General features: G+C 40.7%; 1 protein-coding gene across 1 annotated transcript in view; it reads left to right on the top strand.

Annotated features, from left to right (window-relative positions):
* LOC137632620 (tectonic-2-like) overlaps window positions 1–15,804 on the top strand; it is a 34,647-nt gene extending 18,843 nt beyond the window's left edge. The window contains exons 4-6 of the mRNA XM_068364682.1: window positions 6,415–6,552; window positions 6,782–6,889; window positions 15,103–15,804. Of these exons, the coding sequence (XP_068220783.1) occupies window positions 6,415–6,552; window positions 6,782–6,889; window positions 15,103–15,310 (454 nt within the window). The 3' untranslated portion in view covers window positions 15,311–15,804. The remainder of the gene's footprint in view (window positions 1–6,414; window positions 6,553–6,781; window positions 6,890–15,102) is intronic.
* Window positions 15,805–16,008: the final 204 nt, after the last annotated feature.

Below are 16,008 nucleotides of genomic sequence, written 5' to 3'. Positions count from 1 at the left end.
TCTCCTGGGTCCACTGGGTCTCTATGGGGAGGAAGGGTGGGTCCTTTAATTCATGATCACCGGGTAAGTATATTCAAAAATTTATTTTACTAATGAAAATAACATTTTTCAATATTAATCTTACCCGGTGATCATGTAGCTGATTCACACCCAGGGGGGTGGGTGGAGACCAGCATACATGTTAACAATAGAAGCTAAGTATCCCGTATTTCATTTTAGGAGTTATTCAAAATAACAAACATAAAATTAATAAGTACCTGGTAAGGAAGTCGACTTGAACCATTACTCTGCCTTTTTAAGTACGTCTTCCTTACTGAGCCTCGCGATCCTCTTAGGATGCTGAGCGATTCCTAGGTGCTGAAGTATGAAGGGCTGCAACCCATACTAAAGGACCTCATCACAACCTCTAATCTAGGCGCTTCTCAAGAAAGAATTTGACCACCCGCCAAATCAACCAGGATGCGAAAGGCTTCTTAGCCTTCCGTACAACCGAAAAACAACAATAACAAGCATTTCAAGAGAAAGATTAAAAAAGGTTATGGGATTATGGGAATGTAGTGGTTGAGCCCTCACCTACTACTGCACTCGCTGCTACGAATGGTCCCAGGGTGTAGCAGTTCTCGTAAAGAGACTGGACATCTTTAAGGTAAAATGATGCGAACACTGACTTGCTTCTCCAATAGGTTGCATCCATTACACTCTGCAGAGATCTGTTTTGTTTGAAGGCCACTGAAGTAGCGACAGCTCTAACTTCATGTGTCCTTACCTTCAGCAAAGCATGGTCCTCCTCATTCAGATGAGAATGGGCTTCTCTAATCAAAAGTCTGATGTAATAAGAAACTGCGTTCTTCGACATCGGTAAAGCAGGTTTCTTAATAGAACACCATAAAGCTTCTGATTGTCCTCGTAATGGCTTCGTACGTCTTAAATAGTACTTAAGAGCTCTTACTGGGCATAGTACTCTCTCTTGTTCGTTTCCAACCAAACTGGACAGACTTGGAATCTCGAACGATTTGGGCCAAGGACGAGAAGGGAGTTCGTTTTTAGCTAAAAAACCAAGCTGTAAGGAACATGTAGCCGTTTCAGATGTAAATCCTATGTTCCTGCTGAAGGCGTGTATCTCACTGACTCTTTTAGCTGTTGCTAAGCAAACGAGGAAAAGAGTCTTCAAAGTGAGATCTTTAAAAGAGGCTGATTGAAGCGGTTCGAACCTTGCTGACATCAGGAACCTTAAAACCACGTCTAAGTTCCAACCTGGTGTGGCTAAGCGATGCTCCTTTGAGGTCTCAAAAGACTTAAGGAGGTCTTGTAGATCTTTGTTGTTGGAAAGATCTAAGCCTCTGTGGCGGAAGACTGCTGCCAACATGCTTCTGTAACCTTTGATCGTAGGAGCTGAAAGGGATCTTACCTTCCTTAGGTGTAAAAGGAAGTCAGCTATCTGCGTTACAGAGGTACTGGTTGAGGATACTGAATTCGCCTTGCACCAGCTTCGGAAGACTTCCCATTTTGACTGGTAGACCTTGAGAGTGGATGTCCTCCTTGCTCTGGCAATCGCTCTGGCTGCCTCCTTCGAAAAGCCTATAGCTCTTGAGAGTCTTTCGATAGCCTGAAGGCAGTCAGACGAAGAGCGTGGAGGCTTGGGTGTACCTTCTTTACATGCGGCTGACGCAGAAGGTCCACTCTTAGAGGAAGAGTCCTGGGAACGTCTACTAGCCATTGCAGTACCTCGGTGAACCATTCTCTCGCGGGCCAGAGGGGAGCAACCAACGTCAACCTTGTCCCTTCGTGAGAGGCGAACTTCTGCAGTACCTTGTTGACAATCTTGAATGGGGGGAACGCATAAAGGTCTAGATGGGACCAATCCAGAGGAAAGGCATCTACGTGAACTGCTGCTGGGTCAGGAATCGGTGAGCAATAATTTGGGAGCCTCTTGGTCATCGAGGTAGCGAACAGATCTATGGTGGGCTGACCCCACAGGGTCCATAGTCTGTTGCAAACATTCTTGTGAAGGGTCCATTCTGTAGGGATGATCTGACCCTTCCGGCTGAGGCGGTCTGCCATGACATTCATGTCGCCTTGAATGAACCTCGTTACAAGCGATATGTTTCGATCTCTTGACCAGGTGAGGAGGTCCCTTGCGATCTCGAACAACGTCATCGAATGAGTCCCTCCTTGCTTGGAGATGTACGCCAAGGCTGTAGTGTTGTCGGAGTTCACCTCCACCACCTTGCCTAGAAGGAGGGACTTGAAGCTTCTCAAGGCCAGATGAACTGCCAGTAGCTCCTTGCATTTGATGTGTAGTGCTCTTTGATCCGGATTCCACGTGCCCGAGCATTCCCGACCGTCCAGTGTCGCACCCCAGCCCGTGTCCGATGCGTCCGAGAAGAGAAGGTGGTCGGTGGTCTGAACAGCCAGTGGTAGACCTTCCCTGAGAAGAATGTTGTTCTTCCACCAAGTCAGTGCAGACTTCATCTTCTCGGAGATAGGAACTGAGACCGCTTCTAGCGTCATGTCCTTTCTCCAGTGAGAAGCTAGGTGATACTGAAGGGGTCGGAGGTGGAGTCTCCCTAACGCGATGAACTGGTCCAGCGATGAAAGCGTCCCTATTAGACTCATCCACTGTCTGACTGAACATCGGTTCCTCTTCAGCATGCTCTGGATGCATTCTTGGGCTTGACTGATTCTGGGGGCCGACGGAAAAGCCCGAAAAGCTTGACTCTGAATCTCCATACCTAGATAGACTATAGTTTGGGATGGGACGAGTTGGGACTTTTCTATATTGACCAGGAGACCCAATTCCTTGGTCAGATCCAGAGTCCATTTGAGATTCTCCAGACAGCGACGACTTGACGCAGCTCTTAAAAGCCAGTCGTCCAAATAGAGGGAGGCTCTGATGTCTGCTAAATGCAGGAATTTGGCAATATTCCTCATCAGTTTGGTAAACACTAGAGGTGCCGTGCTTAGGCCAAAGCACAGGGCTTGGAACTGGTAAACCACCTTCCCAAAGACGAACCTTAGGAAAGGTTGGGAATCTGGGTGGATGGGGACGTGAAAGTACGCGTCCTTTAGGTCTAACGAGACCATCCAGTCTTCCTTCCTGACCGATGCTAGCACCGACTTCGTCGTCTCCATGGTGAACGTCTGCTTGGTGACAAAGACATTTAGAGCACTGACGTCTAGCACCGGTCTCCACCCTCCTGTCTTCTTCGCTACTAAGAAGAGACGGTTGTAGAAGCCCGGGGATTGATGGTCCCGGACTATGACTACCGCTCCCTTTTGTAGCAAGAGAGACACCTCTTGCTGTAAAGCTAGCCTCTTGTCCTCCTCTCTGTACCTGGGAGAGAGGTCGATGGGAGTTGTTGCTAGAGGGGGCTTGCGCAAGAATGGAATCCTGTACCCCTCTCTGAGTAACTTCACAGACTATGCGTCTGCACCCCTGTTCTCCCAGGCCTGCCAGTAGTTCTTGAGCCTGGCTCCCACTGCTGTCCGGAGAAGATGGCAGTCAGACTCTGCCTCTTGAGGACTTGGAACCCTTCTTCTTGTTGCCACGTTGACTATCGGCACGGGTACCTCCTCTGCTGGAGGTTCTGCCACGAAAGGGCGGAATGAACCTAGACGCTGGTGTGTCCATCCTAGGTCTAGGCACGGAAGGTAAAGCTGTGACTTTGCGTGCGGATGACGCCACCAGGTCATGGGTGTCTTTCTGGATCAACGAGGAGGCAATCCCCTTGATCAGCTCTTCAGGAAAGAGACACTTGGATAGCGGAGCAAACATCAGCTCTGACTTCTGACATGGTGTGACTCCCGCCGACAAGAAGGAGCAAAGGTGATCTCGCTTCTTAAGAACTCCAGACACGAAAGAAGCCGCAAGCTCGCCAGACCCATCCCGAATGGCTTTGTCCATGCAGGACATGATGAGCATGGCAGAGTCCTTATCCGAAGGGGAGGTCTTTCTGCTCAACGCTCCCAAACACCAGTCCAGGAAGTTGAAGATCTCAAACGCACGGAAAACTCCCCTCAAAAGATGGACCATGTCCGAAGAAGTCCAACAAATCTTGGACCGTCTCAAAGCCAGTCTGCGGGGAGAGTCTACCAGGCTTGAGAAGTCGCCCTGGGCAGAGGCAGGAACTCCCAAGCCGAGAACCTCTCCTGTGGCATACCATACGCTAGATCTGGAAGCAAGCTTGGTCGGGGGAAACAAGAAGGTTGTCTTCCCAAGTTGCTTCTTGGTCTGCAGCCACTCTCCCAGTACCCTTAAAGCTCTCTTGGACGAGCGAGCGAGTACGAGCTTCGTAAAGGCAGGAGCTGCTGACTGCATGCCTAAAGCGAACTCAGAGGGAGGTGAGCGTGGAGCTGCAGACACAAACTGGTCCGGATACAACTCCTTAAACAGGGCAAGGACTTTCCTAAAGTCTAAGGAGGGAGGCGTAGTCTTGGGTTCATCTATGTCGGAGTGTTGATCGTCCAAATGCGCAGCTTCGTTGTCATCAGAGATTCCTTCATCCGAATGATGAGGAGGAAGCGGCAAAGGAGGAGAAGAAAGCTGAACGGCTGAATCCGGCAGCACGGGTGCATGCGTAGCTGCACTGGATCCAACATCATGCCGCTGCTGGTCAGTCTGAGAGCTGGCAACAACCAAAGCGGAGTGGTGGTGCGTGGTGGGGACTGCCGTGGGTTGCGGAGACTGCCGCATTGCGTCAAAACAAGGCAGCTTGACTGCACCTTCCCACTGCTGATGCGGTAGCTCACGCATGTCAACGGAGGGTGCCGCACGTCGGCTAACGTCAACATGCATCTGGCAGGGTCGACTGCGCATCGGTGGTGGAGCTCTCACAGCCGGAGTGTGGGAGCAGGCAGCCGCAGTGTCAGCTGAGCGCACAACCGTGGCAGGTTGTAGGTTAACGGGTGCAGCGTCAACCTTCTCAGCACGATACTCCTGCATGAAGGAAGCTAGCTGAGTCTGTATAGACTGCAGCAAAGACCACTTAGGGTCTACAGCGGTTGGTGCGGCAACAGACGGAGTGATTGCCTGCTGCGGAACCACTCTACCTCTCTTGGGAGGTGTGCAGTCTTCGGAAGACTGCGGCGAGTCCGAACTGACCCAGTGGCTACACCTGGGCCGTTGGACTCGCTCGGAAGGGACCTTGCGCTTGAGAGGTCGTGAGACCTTGGTCCAGCGTTTCTGTCGAGAAACTTCTTCCGCAGACGAGGAATGAATGGGCTCACTCGTCTGTTTGTGGGTGGGACGATCTCTGCAAGATACGTCCTCAACCACTGAGGGTACGTCTGTACGCTGATCAAGGCCTGTCGAACCCTTTGGTCGTACGACATTGCTTCTCCCCTGGGCTTGGGAGCTTGCAAGAGGTCCCGGACTGGGAGGACGACAGGCACGAACAGACGCACCCTCATGCGTAACACTGACACTTTTCACTGCACTTGCACTCACTACACTTCCCACTGCACTTTTCTCCTTCAACTCTTTGACGTCAGCCAAGAGTTGATTGCGGTCATTCGCTAATGACTCAACTCGGTCACCAAGAGCCTGAATGGCACGCAACATATCCGCCATCGAGGGTTGATGAGAGCTAGTAGAAGGGTCGGGTGTAACCACTACAGGGGAAGGAATAGGTTGTGGGGCATGGGGATAGGAAAAATCAATAGAGCGAGACGAACTCCTCCTGATCCTATCCTTCTCTAGCCTACGTGCATTCTTAAGGAATTCTTGAAAATCGAATTCCGAAAGCCCAGCGCATTCCTCACATCGATCTTCCAACTGACAGGCTTTACCCCTACAATTGGAACAAACGGTGTGAGGATCTATAGAGGCCTTCGGAAGACGCCTAGAACAGTCCCTAGCGCTACACTGCCTGTACTTGGGGACTTGAGTAGGGTCAGACATCTTGAATTAGTCAAAGGGGGAAATCCAAAATCTATCCAAGTCGTCAACAAATAATCCAAAATCTAATCAATGAAAGTGATAAAGTATTGATGATAACTTCTGTACAGCGAAAGCTAATAACTAGAGAGAATACTTCACCAAATAGCGTGAAAATCAACTCCAGAAACAACAGCGTATCAAGTAGGTCTTGCCGGTGGCACGACAGAGAGAAAATTGATTCTTTGTTGACAAGAAGTACTTGAGTACCTACTCGACAGATGGCGCTGTTGTTGTACACCCCCACCTGTATAGCGATCGCTGGCGTATCCCGCCCGTAGGTTTTTTCTGTCGGGCAGCAGAGCTGCAGCTACATGATCACCGGGTAAGATTAATATTGAAAAATGTTAATATTAAGTGGAAATTTCATATGACAGACTAATTTAGTAATTCTTAAAGGACTTAGGTCTGTTTAGCTAGGAAAAAATCAAATCATATTTGAAATTTTTCCTTTTTTCATTTATTATCACTTCCAACAGGGACACAATCGATCCAGCCAATGAAGCAGATACATGTTATGTTCCAACTGCATTGCAATATGAAATCATATATCGAGATGTTGCCGATCCTGGAGTTCGCTCAATTACTATCAACCAGGTGATTGGGATTGCTACCAGGTACAATTTTTATCCAATTTTTTTCATTCTGTTGGTGCAAAATTTTAGATGAATTATGTTGGCAACCTGTGAGCTGCAAGCCACTACTAAATATTTTTTTTGGAAAACTGTCAGGTGAAAACCTATGGAGTTCAAGAGTAGAAGAAAAAAAAAAGTTTAATACTTATGTACTTTTCTTTTAATGCTCAAGATTTTTGGATTCTTGTAATATCTTTTAATATTATTTCAGGTTTCACTATAGTGAAATAGTTATCACTTCAAGAGGAGATAGGAGTCCTATTTTGTTGGCTTCAAGTGTGAAGTTTTTTGAAAGTCCAAAACCAAGTCGGCTTACAAGGTTAGTTTTATAATAGTTATTATCCTTTGGTCATGGACACTGGTGCTATTTCAAACTATTGTGCAGTCTTGAATTTGACCTTTCTTTAAATTTTTTATAATCTTAGAGTTATGTTTTAGGGTTTCAATTCGAATATGTATATAATTGTAACAGGATTAATTTGTGGATACAGAGAGAAGTAGTAAAATGTTACAGGTTACAGAAAGCCATTGATATTTCTGAATGTGATGAAATTTTCATATTGCTCTGTATTTCTCAAATGTTGCTTTGATAAAATGATATACGGGTTACTGTGTATACCTCTGGGCTTGCATGTGGCTAATAGCCTGGCACTGAGAACGCTTACGAACCAGGACTCATTATGGACTCGACCATGTTTATACACTTACATTGGAAATATTACATTATTGTTGTATCAGCACACCATCATATAAACTGGGTTCAACTACCTCTTTGCAACTTAGGCCTCTAATGAGATTGTATCTGCAATGTAATAAGTGATGTTCTAATAATAGAATGTAGCAAAAAATACTTTCCAAAATGATTGAAAAGGAGAGAACTCATCAGTTGGGTTGTTCCTCTGTGTTTTCTTCATCATCATTCTTTTATTCTGAAGGATGTTCCAAGACACTGATTACTGGTTTTCTCGATTGTTTACACTTTTGTATGAGAACTGATGCACATTTGTTTTTCAAGAAGAGGTACTTACGCCTACATTTACACTGTTAAGAGTTAACTTGTGATAAGCTAGTGGCTAAGCTTGTAAGAAAACAATGCGCACTGACGTCTGAAACATGCTGCAAACAATCAGCTTTGTTGAAACTTTAGATTATTCAAGACACTTTTTGTTCTAAGGGAATCACACGATATGCCACTGCATCCACGTATGGAATGCAAGGTAGTTTTAGAGTGCTTACTTCAGTGAGTAGAAGGATATTCAGGCTACAAATTTGGCCTTCTGCCTGGCAATTTAGTTGTCTAAAATAGCAGCTAGGATTGCAGGAAGGCAATGGTTTCACAGCAGGAGAGTCTAAAGTAAATTAAGAATTTAAGCCTCTATGAAAGGATCTTGAATCTGTAATGCACTGTGCACCATCAGAACCCTTACTGAATGGAGCACTAAAACCTATAGACCCAACTTGAGAAGTCAGGTTGAGGTTTGAAATGGGCAGGTTAGTTCAGAATTACTACCTTTAATTGAAGACTCACTGAACATCTTAGATTTTATAAAAAGAAGCTAAAGAAGTAAAGATCTATAAAAAATAGATTCATTAAGTGCTGTATTGCACTCTACTGTAGTTCGGGCGTGTCATTAACGTTAACATCCTTATTACTGTATAATCAACTAGCCTAGCCTCCTTTGGATTTTTCCCTAAACTAAAAGAAAGTTTTCTTTTACATTTTGAACTTTTAATTTGGGCAGCGACTATAGAAACATACTTTTCCATAAAAGGTCCAGTTAGGCTTTTTAGCACTCCTCACAATGGTTATCTAAATCACAATACTGTACTGAACTAAACTTGACAAAAGAGAGAGAATGCAGATCATGATCGACCTGAAACAATTCCCTTGAACAATCTATGCAGTACTTATTCACAAATCCAGGAGAAAACATCTCCAAAAGCAATAAAAATTCAAATCTAAACAATTTTGAGTTGGGGTCTATCGACAACCTGACCGTAATGCCGAGACTAAAGACAAAGGCAGTATGGCTTGCCTAAGCCATTGGTTCATTACTATTAGCTGCTAGATTGTTTCATTACTCTACTAGAGGCCTAAGTCTATTAAAAGGAAAGAAGATGGGAATATTTTAATTTTAGAAGTAAATATTAATAAAACAGGACTTCCGGAGAGAATCAATATGAACATCAGGGAGGTTCATAGAAATGAACACTTGACCTTTCCGAAAACATCCAGGTTTGCACCGACAACACCATTTTTTAAAAATGAATTTCAATGATAAAGCTATTGAACTGAGTTAAGTTAATCAAAAGTTCCTGTCTTGTTTCTTTGCAAATGCAAAGATCCTAGTATGGAACCCAATGAGTCATTCTGAGCCTGCCTAACTACTGCTTTTGCCATAATGCAAATCTCTTTCAAACACAAACTTTTTAGTTTTTCTTGTACTGTGTATACCTAAAAAATATCAAAGAAAGCAATAATGATGGAGGTCTGTGGAGAACAGGATATTGTCAATACAAAAACTTGAAATATCTGTTGATCCCTTCCAGTTAACCCCCATCATCCCCAAGCCTATTCCAAGTACTCTAAAGTATTGTTTCTTGTCCTATGGTGAAGGAAGGAATATGTTGGAGCCCTTTTACCATTTCTTGATTTTCAGTGATCTTGCTATTATTGGTGTAACATGATTGGCAGATCCAGCAGGCAATCTCAGAAATGTACAGTGGTGGCAGTCAGTGAGCCTCATTTTTTATTTTTACCCAGGGTGATGGGGTGTCGTGTAGAGCCACCCGTAACAATGGAAATGTAAACTATGTGCTTTTCATAAGACATCTTCCTGTTTAGGGCGTGAGGATGCTCTAATGTAAAAGCAGTTTCTGTTTTGCTGACTTGAACAGCATGACTTTGCTATACAGTAGTCAGAACTTTTCAGATCTTGTACACTAGATTCCTGCTGTTGCTTCCAATTCAACAATATGGTGTCCTTTCTCTTGAATGTTATAAATTCAGTTAACATTAGCATCTACTCCTAAAGTTCTGTTGATATACTATCCCAGAGATCAGTCTCATAATAGAAGTGTCACATTTTTTTTTTCATTTTTTAGCAGAGGTCAATCATTATTCCAAAAACTAGCCCACGAAAGGATGCTTGGTCTCTGTCATTGGCAAAAAATAATGATTTGTCCTCATCAGAAACAAAAATTCAACATTGTCTTATAAATGTACGTTTTGAACTCTAAGTCAGAACTCTCATTATTGTATCAATGCAACTGTTGTGTGTGGAATTTTAAATTTCTGTCTTGTAAAGATGGAAGGTCTAATGGTAGTTTTCCTACATATTAAGATATTCTTTATCTGTGGATATATTTCCAGTGGGTCAAGCACTCTTATGACATAGCATGTGTATATCTAACCCAAGCTTATGGTAGTAGTAGTAACTGGGGTACCTTGAGATGATTCTGCTTCCCATTTGAAATTGTCACCAATTTTGCCTTTCAGCTCCTTTTTTTATTTGATAACGGTGACTAAGGTAAAATAAAACCTTGTCTGCTGGAATTTCTGTCATAAATATCCTAGATGCAAGTGATTGGAGTGTAAAACCAAAGTTGAGTTTACAAATCCATTCCTGGATCTAAGGAAATACTGTACCTCTCAATCCTCTCATCAAGTTTTCAATGTTTCCCTTATTATTCAACATATTTAGCAAAGAGATCTCTTCATTGCACAGTATCTTGTATGAAGCATGATTTCTTAGTGCAGATGACATTTACATCCAGTTTGATCTTTCTAGTGTCTCATTTGTGTTAAGATTGGCCTTAGAGAAAGTGTTTCTCTTGTTTGCTGGTTATTTCCAATCATTTAGAGCTGCCATCATCCAACAACCTGCTGCTCTTGTCTCTCCTATCCCATCTATTATCTGGTTGCTCCTTTTCTGTCATGGGTGACGATTGTGAACTCTTCTACTTCAGACAATTTTTTGGAGAAATGAATCTCCCTCCAATTTGAATCTGGTTTTTTCCTGGCTCCTCATTCTCTTTATCCATCTTTAAGGAAGACTTGACCCTTATTCGTTAAAGCAAGTATTTTAATACAGTTTTGTTTTTCAGGCTGCTTGTAATAGCCTGCTTTAACAACAGCCTGATCTCAATCTCTTGATGTGTCTGATTCTTAAGAATATCTGCTAATTTGAATGTTACTCATATAATGAAAATTTCCAGGGTCTCAGTCTTTTGTATCTCTAGTCCTAATAACTTAGCCTCTTGCATCAACTTTTGGTAAGAAATCATTACCTTTTGATAAGAAATCAGTCGCCTGTTTCATTATTATCTTGAGATCTTAGCCTTTTATTTTATCTTATCATGAGAACTCAGCCTCTGGTATCATCATCTTAACCCTGGATAGGTACGGTGGGTCGTTTGCGACCCCGAGCGTCAAAAAAAAACAGGTTTTTCTCACGTGACTCACCCCTGTGACTGAATTTGTGGGTGATCGACCTGCAGGAGGTGTCTCCCCTACACGCTCTAGTAGTGTCCAGATGTGCATTGCTGTAGCTGTACTCCTTCCCCGATTTCTGAGACGCGTCGGGGTCGTTCGCGTCCGAGTTTACCCTTCTGAGGTAGTTTGCATAATTATCAAAGTTATTACGTATTATGAAATTGTCGTAGAATGGTGCAACTTGTATAGGTTATCAGTTGTGGAAAGTCTTGGTGGATTGTTTGGCTACCATGTGCATGTTTTTTTTTTTAGTTAAAATGTCGTTCATCACCACGAGGACCATTTTACCGCGAGTGCCCCTTTTTCATTTTTTTTCATTTTTTTGCCAAGTCATTTTTCCGTAAGATATTGCCAAATAGTGTCGTAAAACTTTTGCTTGTTTAGTGTTGGAAAGTGTGTCTAGATGATCTGGCTACCCATGCATGACTTTGTTTTTGTCAGATACGACGTAGTTATTGGTATATTGGGTATTTAACTGCGGTTACCAATTTCTGTTTTTTTTTCAATATTTGTGAAAATTACTACGTAGTAAGGAATTGCCGTATATTATTCATTTTTTTTTCATGTTTATGTGTTAGAAAGTGTGCCTTGATGGTTGGGCTAACACGTGCATGTCTTTTTTTTTATCTGAGATGTCGTATATTAGAATGTCGGGCATTTTACCGCGAGTGTCCCTTTTTAATTTTTTTTAATTTTTTTGCCAAGTCATTTTTCCGTAAGATATTGCGAAATAGTGTCGTAAAACTTTTGCTTTTTTAATGTTGGAAAGTGTGTCTAGATGATCTGGCTACCCATGCGTGATTTTGTTTTTGTCAGATACGACGTAGTTATTGGTATATTGGGTATTTAACTGCGGTTGCCAATTTCTGTTTTTTTTTCAATATTTGTAAAAATTTACTACGTAGTAAGGAATTGCCGTATATTATTGATTTTTTTTTTCATGTTTATGTGTTAGAAAGTGTGCCTTGATGGTTGGGCTAACACGTGCATGTCTTTTTTTTTTTATCTGAGATGCCGTATATTAGAATGTTGGGCATTTTTCCGCGAGTGCCCCTTTTTATTTGTTTTGCATTTTTTTGCTTAGTCATGTTACCGTAAGGAATTGGCAAGTAGTGTCGCAAAACTTATATTTTTATAGTGTTGGAAAGTGTTTCTAGATGATCTGGCTACCCATGCCTATTTTTTTTTTAGCCAGATATGGCGTATATATAAGTATGTGTTCGATTTTCCTGTGATTGCCATTTTTTCGTTTTTTCCCATTTCTTTCAAAATTACTACGTACTAAGGAACTATCACAGAGTAATATTTCATTTATATGTTTATTTGTCGGAAAATATGCCTTGATGGTTTGCCTAGCACGTGGCTGAAATTTTTTTTTTCTGAAATGCCGTATATTAGAATGGCCATTTTTCCACGAGTGCCCCTTTTTATTTGTTTTGCACTTTTTTGCTTAGTCATGTTACCGTAAGGAATTGGCAAGTAGTGTCGCAAAACTTATATTTTTATAGTGTTGGAATGTTTCTAGATGATCTGGCTACCCATGCCTATCTTTTTTTTTAGCCAGATATGACGTATATATAGGTATGTGTTCGATTTTCCGGTGATTGCCATTTTTTCGTTTTTTCCCAATTCTTTCAAAATTACTACGTACTAAGGAACTATCACAGAGTAATGATTCCTCTAGATGTTTATTTGTCGGAAAATTTTGTTTACTTTTTTTTTGATTGAATATCATCAAATTTTTTTAGCTAAAATATTGTTTTACATTTTTTTTTTTCGATTTTATTTCCCTTCAAAAAAAATTTTTTGGGTCAGAATTTTAATTTTATAGTCGTAATATAATCGACAATTATCCAGCAACCCACCATACAATTTTTATGCATATCCAATAATAATTAGATTAGTAAATAACACCTTGAAATTGACATACCCTTCCTACATTTCAAGTGGCAGATTAGGGAGTCTGAGTCAGTGTGGTTGGCGGCCATTTTGTGGACATATCCGAAGCGTAAGCTGCCCTATCTATATATATTCTTGTTCCCTATAGAATTTGTGATATTTTGGTATATTTTTACCTGCATAAATATCATATTATATATTAAATATATGTATTTTTTTACGAAATTTCCAAGTACTCAAAAAATTACCTTTAGATATGGCCCCTGATATAAATGTAATTTACAAAATAATGAAGATTTTTTTACATATTTCTATTTTAGGATAACATATGTTTATTCCCTAAAAAAATTAGCCACTTCCTATTTCATTTGGGTACCCAAAAAAATTCATGAAATTTGGACAATTTTTTTTGGCCAAAAAAAGTTACCCTTTTTTTCTCATTTCAGATCTTCACCTCCATGGGTCTGACTTCATCCAAAATACATCAAGATGTGTCCTAAACATTCAAGAATCAATTCCTAAAAGGATTTCTGTATATATGTATAAACTTTTTTTTTATGAATTTTTATGTCAGGTCTTTTTTTTTTTCTACTTAATTTTTTAAAATATTTATAATAAATAGTTTTTCTGCAGATGAGTAGTATTTATCTTTACAGTTGTTTTAAGCATTCATTGAAGTTTTTTTTTGGCAAAAGAAAAAAGGAGGTTACTGCAAAAACTGATTTTTCAAGAATTTTTTTTGGCGTCGGGGTCGTTCGCGTCCGAGTATACCCTTAAAGGGGTGTCCGAGGACCGTACCTATCCAGGGTTAAAAAGTTAACCTATAGTATTATTTCTGTCTTGGTAGCTATAAGTCTTGCCCAATCTCATGTTGTAGCAATATTGAGTTATTCAGTCTGTCATATTAATCCTTGCCTCAGTGAGCTGTCTACTTTCTTTTGATTGAATTTGGTTAAGCCAGGTTTCAGTATCCCCCTTATCCTTTCACTTTTGGGGATCATTTCTTTGACCGTAGTATCTTATTTGGTCCTCATGGTATAGTTTTTCTGAGTATATCCTGATTAATATTAGTGAAATGCCTTTACATCTGTTATGGTGACTTGTTATCTGTTAAGACCCTTGATACCTAAGTCATATTTATTTGTTTTTGTAGATTTTGAGCTTTGAGTCCTGTACTGTACTTTTTGTTTTGGGATGCTTCTTCCCTAGCCTTAGTTTTGTTGTACAAAGAATGTAAGTTACAAAGTCATTGATAAAGCTACACACATCTGATTCCTTTGTGTAGGGGGTTTCTTTTACCATTGTGCATAGTGTCTTCTTCTGGTCATCTATAACTGCAGGTAAAATCAAAACAAAGGTTGGCCTTTCATCTGACACATAATTTTGAGGAGACCTGATATTTCTTCTCTTAAGGTGTCTGGATTGCAGGAGCTGAAGACCTACTTAGGTTTTGTTTTGGTCAAGGAAGTTTGCTATTTTCACATGAGAAAAAAATAAAGCCTGGTCTTAGGTATCACATCCCATGCCTTCAACTCTCAATCCCCTTCCCCTTTTGTTGACATAGTTTTCCTCTTTTGAACATATCTTAATGACTACAAACTAGTGAGCACAGGTGTTAATCCTGGCCATATTTATCTTGCAAATATAATATCAGGAATGTGTATATAGCTTTGTAAAAATATTTTGAAATCCTTCTTCTACCACACTAACTTAGGATAAGTAGGGAATCAGAACAGAATAGTACACAGAGACTAGTAAATTCCAGCTTATTTCCAAAAGAACTACTGAATAGTTGAGATATATACAATAGAATACTGTACATGAATAGTTTTTGTCATTTTACTCTCCTAATATAAGAGAAATATTTTTGAAAATACAGTAATGTAAAAAAAAAAAAAAAGGTAAAATACACCATCATATTGGTTTGAATTTTGGATGTGCGGCGATGAAGTGGAGAGAGAGAGATAGAGAACAGCGAATAAAAGACAAATGGGTAAGATGGAGGCGTTTCATTTCAGCATAGATATCTTCCTTCCACCCTTCCACTATCACTTATAAAAGTTTAAGTAAAATAAAATGAGATTTGTTTAATATATGTATAATTTTTTTCATGGTTTACTTTTACTTTTTCTTTAAAGGTTTTGGGAAGCAATGGAGGACCGATGGTGTGCCAAAGGGATTTGTTGGCGAGAACTCCTGTACCCGTGGACTTACGATGCAGGTTCAATATATGGATTGCATAATGATTATATAATCAACTTGATGAAAAATTCTGCATTAATTGTACTTCTTTCTCTTCCAATCTTTTATTTCACATTACAAAAAAATCTTGAGATGAGATTTTAAATACATGTAGAAGTAGGTTTATGGAAATGGGATATACCTAGGATCACTAACAGTATTATTGTCACTGATATAATTTATATGAATTTATTTGTACAATTATTAACCCTTTCAATCTCAGCCCCGCGCAAGTAAATTTTTCACCTTTTCACCAGACCCATTTACAAGTATAAACTCATTTTAACACAAAAACTATCAGTACTAAGAATTTTTTATAAATAGATCTTTTTCGCATATTAACTGAAAGTAAAACAAGGAATACTGGACATGAATTACGTATGATACCACTAAGCGGAGTAAAAATATCCAGGCATGGACTATGTTTTAAGGGGTTTTGAGGGTTAAAAAGGTTGATCTTACCATTATTAAATAGTTTACCCTGTCCATTGCACGATGTCAATGAAAGTATGAATACAATATACCATTAAATTGTGTAGAGGTTATCTAAAATGCTGCTAATTGAGTTAGGAATACTCTTAAGTTTTAAATATTTAACTTAGCCGGTGAATATATAATAGCTGCAACTCTGTTGCTCGACAGACACATACAGGTTACGGGTGTGCCCACCAGCGCCAACTGTCGGCCAGATACCACTCTCGATGTAAACAAAACCTCAATTTCTTCTCTGTCGACGTGTCGACAAGACGTACTTTACTCGCTGTTGAACCTGGAGTTTTTCCCATCATATTTGGTGAAGTACT

This window comes from Palaemon carinicauda, chromosome 41, assembly GCF_036898095.1.
Source record: "Palaemon carinicauda isolate YSFRI2023 chromosome 41, ASM3689809v2, whole genome shotgun sequence".
Taxonomy (NCBI): Eukaryota; Metazoa; Arthropoda; class Malacostraca; order Decapoda; family Palaemonidae; genus Palaemon; species Palaemon carinicauda.
The sequence above is the reverse complement of the archived record's forward strand: the minus strand, read 5'-3'. Positions and strand labels throughout refer to the sequence as shown.